Here is a 6,151-nt window from a genome sequence, read left to right on the forward strand (position 1 = left end):
GTTGTGGCTGCAGCCCCTACACAGGACCTCTCCTCCAAGAACTGCTGGTCCTTCTCATCTTCCCTGTGTTCACGCCCAGGACATGGGGTATGTGTTACTACAAATGGGTGTGCTGTGTAGTAACCTACAGCTTTAGCCCCTGCTGGACTTCTGAAATGCAGGACAAGCTGTCTGCTTCCCCGGAGTTAGAGCTCAGCTCCAGGAAGCGATTTCTAGGTCAGTCATGAAGGCTGTATTATCTGAGATCCCCAGGGTCTCTCTCCCTGCTCACCAGCTGCTGTGACCAAGTCAGATGCAGCCTAAATTTAAAAGCAGGCTGCCCCAGATAGGAAGCCCTTTGGGGAACCAGTAGCCACAACTGGAGAACACCATGTCAACCCTTTAAACTCCATCTAGGTTCTCATCATGGCAATAAAACATTCCCGTCTGAATTCTCTTTGCCTGTTGTTGTTCAGTTGCTGAGTTGTGTCTGACTCTTCGTGGCCCCAGGGACTGCAGCATGCCAGGCTCCTCTGTCCTCTGCTTTCTCCCAGAGTTTGCTCAGATTCTTGTCCACTGAGTTGGTGATGCCATCTAAACCATCTCATTGTCTCCACATCTACTTCTTTGTCTGCACGTTTCTACTAATCATGCTATGTGATTCAAGAGCATCATGCATCTCTCTGCTTTCCAAGTTTATAGACACCGGTGGATAAAAGGGAGTCCTGATCACAGCCCTTGAACAGAACCAGCTGTGCTGCTAGCAATGGTACTCACCTACATTTGTGATGTAGAGTGGAAGCCAGAAAAGGAACGTGTAGCTGACCAGTTTCGCAAACAGCAGACACAGAGAGAACTCTATCACGCCCTGAAAGAGAGGGAAGGACAGAAGACAGACCTTGGCGCATGACCCCATAGCAATGGAGCGATGTTCTGAGAGTGAGGATTTGCGAGCAGCTTTTGGCAGGGAGGAGCTCTCTGCAGGAGGCCCCTTTTGTCTTGTCACTTTAGCAAAGCTATAATGTGTTGTTATTGGTGTTGTTCAGTCCTAAGTCATGTCCAACTCGTTGGACGGTAAACTGCCAGGCTTCCCTGTCCTTCACTATCTCCCAGAGTTTGTTCAAACTCATGTCCATCATGTCGGTGATGCCATCCAACCATCTTATCTTCTGCCGTCCCCTTCTCCTGCTCTCAACCTTCCCCAGCATCAGAATCTTTTCCAATGAGTCTGCTCTTAGCATCAGGTGGCCAAAGGATTGGAGCTTCAGCTTCAGCATCAGTCCTTCCAATGAGTATTCAGGCCTGATTTCCTTTAGGGTGGACTGGTCCTTGCAGTCCAAGGGACTCTCAAGAGTCTTCTCCAACACCACAATTCAAAAGCATCAATTCTTTGGCGCGCAGACTTCTTTACGGTCCAACTCTCACATCCACACATGACTACCAGGAAAACCATAGCTTTGACTATATGGACCTTTGTCAGCAAAGCAATGCATCAGCTTTTTTAACACGCTGTCTAAGTTTGTCATAGCTTTTCTTCCAAGGAGCAAGCGTCTTTTAATTTCATGGCTGCAGTCACTGTCCACTACATTTTAACTGAACTTAAACCAGTCGCTCGCATACTCTATTCATTTCTGGCCAAGGCCAGATCTTTCAAATCTTTTAGCTCACACAATACTTTGCCTAACTGGTCAGTTCTTTCCTAGATCAAAGAAATAAAAATGAAGAATAAATAATTAACAGATGACCAGATCTCCTCCTCGGCTTCCCCTTCAGTATTCTCACGAGCAACCTGTGTGAACAATACAGCATCTGGAGGAAGATCACAAAGAGCCGACAAGCCTGCAGGCAGTGGGGGTGATGATGGCCCTGATCCTTCATCTCAGTGATGAACCGAGATTACTCTTTTTCTCTTTAAGAACTTTTGTGGCCTCCTCGGAGTAGGTTTTGGGGACACAAGTCCTCCTCCCTGATTGCTGGCTACTCTGGTTAAAGCAACTTTCCTTTCTATCAGCATTTGCTTCTTAAGTGTTGAGTTCAAGCAGCGAGCAGCTGGACCTGAGTTCAGTGATACCCAGAAGAGAAATGTAGATTCTGATGAGGAAACTGAGGTTTGGGGTCTCATGGCTATTGAGAAATGGCCATTTTGTGACTACGTTTAGAAAGAGGTGGCCCTTGTGAGATAGTAAGTCCAGATATCGCTTGGGAAATGAGCGTGAGAAATCGGGTAAACACTAAGGAACTGACTGCTCGGTTGCCGACACCTCGGTTGCTTCTCCCAGGCTATCACAGTGCATAGCTATGCACGCCCTTCAAATCCAAGCAGAGGACACAGTATGCAATTCATGTCAGTGCTCTGGAAGTTAAACAACGTTTTCACAGTCACACCCAGTATGGGTGGTGTGTATAATGCTTACCAAGTGCGTGGCATTGTGCCTGTTGTGTAGTTAATGATCTCATTTGATCCCGAGAACAGCACTAACTAGTTATACAGCCACTGAGCCTGCACTACAGGTGAGGAAACAGAGGCCTAGAGCGGTTACCACCTGTGCCGGGCGTAACCAGCCCGCCCAGGGCAGGCCAGGCCAGGGCTCTGAAGCCTGTTCTTGCCTCCACCCAACTCCTATTTATGGTGGGCACTTAATTTTAGCAACAGTATTTGACCCAGCTACACAATAAAGGAACAACAGAAAAGTTACTACTTGTTATTAACAAATTTAAAAAATAACTTTTATTTGGAACTAGCATCTCCTGCAGGCCAAACCCCCATATATCTTTGTTAGGGACCCTGGAAAGTCCAGGCTGGACCTTCAGTGGTCTCTTCTGGCAGGAGAGCAGCTCCTGGGCCCTCGGCAGCCCAGTTTTATCTGGGAGCTGGCAGAACTCTCTGTTTAAAGCAGCAGTTCTGAGTTTCTTCACTGGGTGCCATGATGCTGAGGTTCTGGGTGCACTGTTAGGTTTCTGGCTCAGCATAGTTGCTATGGAGCCTCTGGGTTCCCTCTTCCAATTGTCCCCGAGGCCAGAATGAGGGAAGTGCCCCTGCCTGCATCTGTTCCCCTGAACAGGCACCCAAGGGCAGGAGCCAGGTGTTCTAGAGTGTGGCCCCCAGTGGCCAGTGTGCTCTCCCCCTCCTCCTGTCTCTGCTCTTGGCTCCCTGCCTTTGTCCCCCTCCACAGCTCCACGTCAGAGGAACACAGTTGCTCCCAGGCCTTTGCACAGCTCCCAGCATGCTCTGCTCTGGCAGCTCATGGACTTCACATCCATAAATACATATATAATATATTTTATAACTATTAATAGGTGAACAAAACACTGCAGCCTTATTCAGCCCTGAGCTGATCTGCTTGCAATTCTGGTTCATGCTATGGATTTCTATGAGCTTCCCAGGTGGCTCAGTGGTATAGAACCTGCCTGCCAATGCAGGAGGCACAGTTTCGATCCCTGAGTCAGGAAGATTCCGCTGGAGGAGGAAATAGCAACCCACTCCAGTATGCTTGCCTGGAGAATCCCATGGACAGAGGAGCATGGCGGGCTACATTCCATGGGGTCACAAAGAGTTGAACAAAACAGCCATAAGGACAGCACTTGGATTTCTAATGTGTAGATAATATGATCATGGACTTCTCCTTTTAAACTTATCAACAGCCCAGTGTCTGTTCACAGCATTATGTGTAATTTGTAGTAAACAGACACTGTTCCCTGTTCACAAATGCCCCCTTTCAAGAGGGTCGTGTACTCACGGGAATCTTCAGGGCCCCTGTGAAGCTGATGGCTGCCATGCCGCCCCCGCCGTCTGCCGGGAGGATGACCAGGTGGTTCTGGTGGCCCGAGTGTTTCCCATCCGACAGCAGTAGACACTGCATCTCTGGGTCCTGGAGACGAACCCCGCAGAAAAAGAGAAAGGAAAAGAAGAAGACGTGTTATCAGGCAGTCGACTTGGGAGGTGGGTATGCCTTGGACAACATCCTCACATGGCCACTGTTTTTATGGCCATCAGCATCCACGTGGTTTTGGGAAACATTAATCAAAGACATGCAGAATCTTTGACTCAACTCTAGGACTCTATTTGTGAAAAATACTTTTCGATGTGGAAAAATACTTATATGATAAAATTAATGTCACACCATTATTGAGAAAAATTGCTAAAGAACAGCCACATAACCAACATATTCTGCAGTTGTAAAAAAAAAGGTTGTGAGATTTGAAGACATGAGAAAGTGCTTATGATACATTAAGCAATAAAACATCATTCAAAAGCATTTTCATTATGATCTCATTGAATGTTTAAATATAAACCTATTTAAGTAGGTTAACTATTGGATTTATTTATAGGGAAAAAGAAGCTAAATTCTAAACTGACAATGGTTATCACTCAGTGGTAGAATTATGTGTGAAAGTGAAAGTTGCTCAGTCATGTCTGACTCTTTGCGAGCCCATGGACTCTACAGTCCATGGAATTCTCCAGGCCAGAATACTGGGGTGGGTGGCCTTTCCCTTCTCCAGGGGATCTTCCCAACCCAGGTCTCCTGCATTGTAGGCGGATTGTTTACTGAGCTACAAGGGAAGCCCAAGAGTACTGGAGTGGGTAGCCTATCCCTTCTCCAGAGGATCTTCCTGACCCAGGAATCAAACTGGGGTGTCCTGCATTACAGGCAGATTCTTTACCAACTGAGCTATCAGGGAAGCCCCAGAATTATGTGTAATTTGTATGAAATGTCAGTTAATTTTCTACACAATCCTGTATTTTTTAAGGAGTTCACAAAGGACGTACATAATCACAAACAATATTATTTTAAACTTCATAAACTAATTCCAATATTTCATAAATTTTGATTCTGGACATCCCTAAAGTTTATCATCATTAAAGCAGAGAACAGTGGTCCCCAACTCAGGGTGGGACATCAAGTCAGAGCAAGGATGACTGAAAAATTTCCTTCATAAAGGCACTATGAAGGTCGAAGACTTAAAAAGAGATGTTTCTATGTATTCCAGACTTTCCACAAAATCAAACAGGTTTTATTGATTTATCTCACCCACTCCAGTATTCTTGCCTGGAGAATTCTGTGGACAAAGGAGCCTGCCAGGCTACAGTCCATTGGGGCACAAAGACTGAGTGATTATCACTCACTCACACTATACTGTGCAAGCAGGATTCAAAATGCAGTTAAATTGAAAAAAAAAAATGACAAAGCATTGCCACATCTCTTTCTTGATATCAGAATTCTCTTCTAGTGAAGAACAGAAATTTGGGAAACAGAGTGGCAGGCTGCAGCAGGGGCAGCCCCTCGGGCACTGAGCACCCAGCACCGCCCTCTTGGCTGCGTCGCTGAGAAGCCTGGTTCCCGCCATGCATGGCTCGGACATCGAGAGCTGGCCTCTGGTGAGCATGGCCACAGTGAACCGTGTGCTCTGATGCTCCAGGATGCAGACGACAAGCCCCGGCTTGGAACCAGAGCATCCTCCTGAAGACAAAAAATGCCACAGAGGTATATGAACACAGAGACCCTCTATTTGAGTTTGGAGATAAACTTCTCTCGGGAGAATTACACGGCTGTCCTGTGTGTGTGTTAAGTGTTACTTCAGTCAGTTGACACCCAATGGACTATAGCCCACCAGGCTCCTCTGTCCTTGGGGTTCTCCAGGCAAGAGTACTGGAGTGGGTTGCCATTCCCTCCTCCAGGGATCTTCCCAAGCCAGGGGTTCAACCAGCATCTCTTACATCTCCTGCATTAGCAGGTGGGTTCTTTACCACTAGCACCAGCTGTCCTGTGTAGGAAACAAAATCAATTGTTCTCAACCCTGGCATCTCCTAGGCACTCTGAGAGACTCCCAGGCTGTACCCTAGACCCAATATAGCAATCTTGGGAGCAGGCCCCCAGAGAGCCATTTGTGTCATTAGGCTGAGAACCGCAGGATAGACTGTTTTTAACCACTAAATGTTTTGACAGGTGAACCATGAAATGCAGCCAGATAACGAGAAAATCACTTCAGATGGTGACTGCAGCCAGGAAATTAAAAGATGCTTTAGATAGCATATTGAAAAACAGAGACATTACTTTGCCAACAAAGGTCCGTCTAGACAAAGCTATGGTTTTTCCTGTGGTCATGTATGGATGTGAGAGTTGGACTGTGAAGAAGGCTGAGCGCTGAAGAATTGATGCTTTTGAACTGTGGT

At 46.7% G+C, this 6,151-nt stretch overlaps 1 protein-coding gene across 3 annotated transcripts in view; it reads right to left on the bottom strand.

Annotated features, from left to right (window-relative positions):
- Positions 1-6,151, bottom strand: part of SLC37A1 (solute carrier family 37 (glucose-6-phosphate transporter), member 1) — a 101,566-nt gene that overhangs the window by 17,289 nt on the left and 78,126 nt on the right. For all 3 annotated transcript variants that reach the window (XM_010834927.1, XM_010834926.1, XM_010834928.1), the window contains exons 11-12: positions 3,717-3,848; positions 757-847 (exon numbers count right to left, since the gene is read on the bottom strand). In XM_010834927.1, the coding sequence (XP_010833229.1) occupies positions 757-847; positions 3,717-3,848 (223 nt within the window). The remainder of the gene's footprint in view (positions 1-756; positions 848-3,716; positions 3,849-6,151) is intronic.

Source organism: Bison bison, unplaced genomic scaffold, assembly GCF_000754665.1.
Source record: "Bison bison bison isolate TAMUID 2011002044 unplaced genomic scaffold, Bison_UMD1.0 scf7180017864037, whole genome shotgun sequence".
NCBI classification, from domain to species: domain Eukaryota; kingdom Metazoa; phylum Chordata; class Mammalia; order Artiodactyla; family Bovidae; genus Bison; species Bison bison.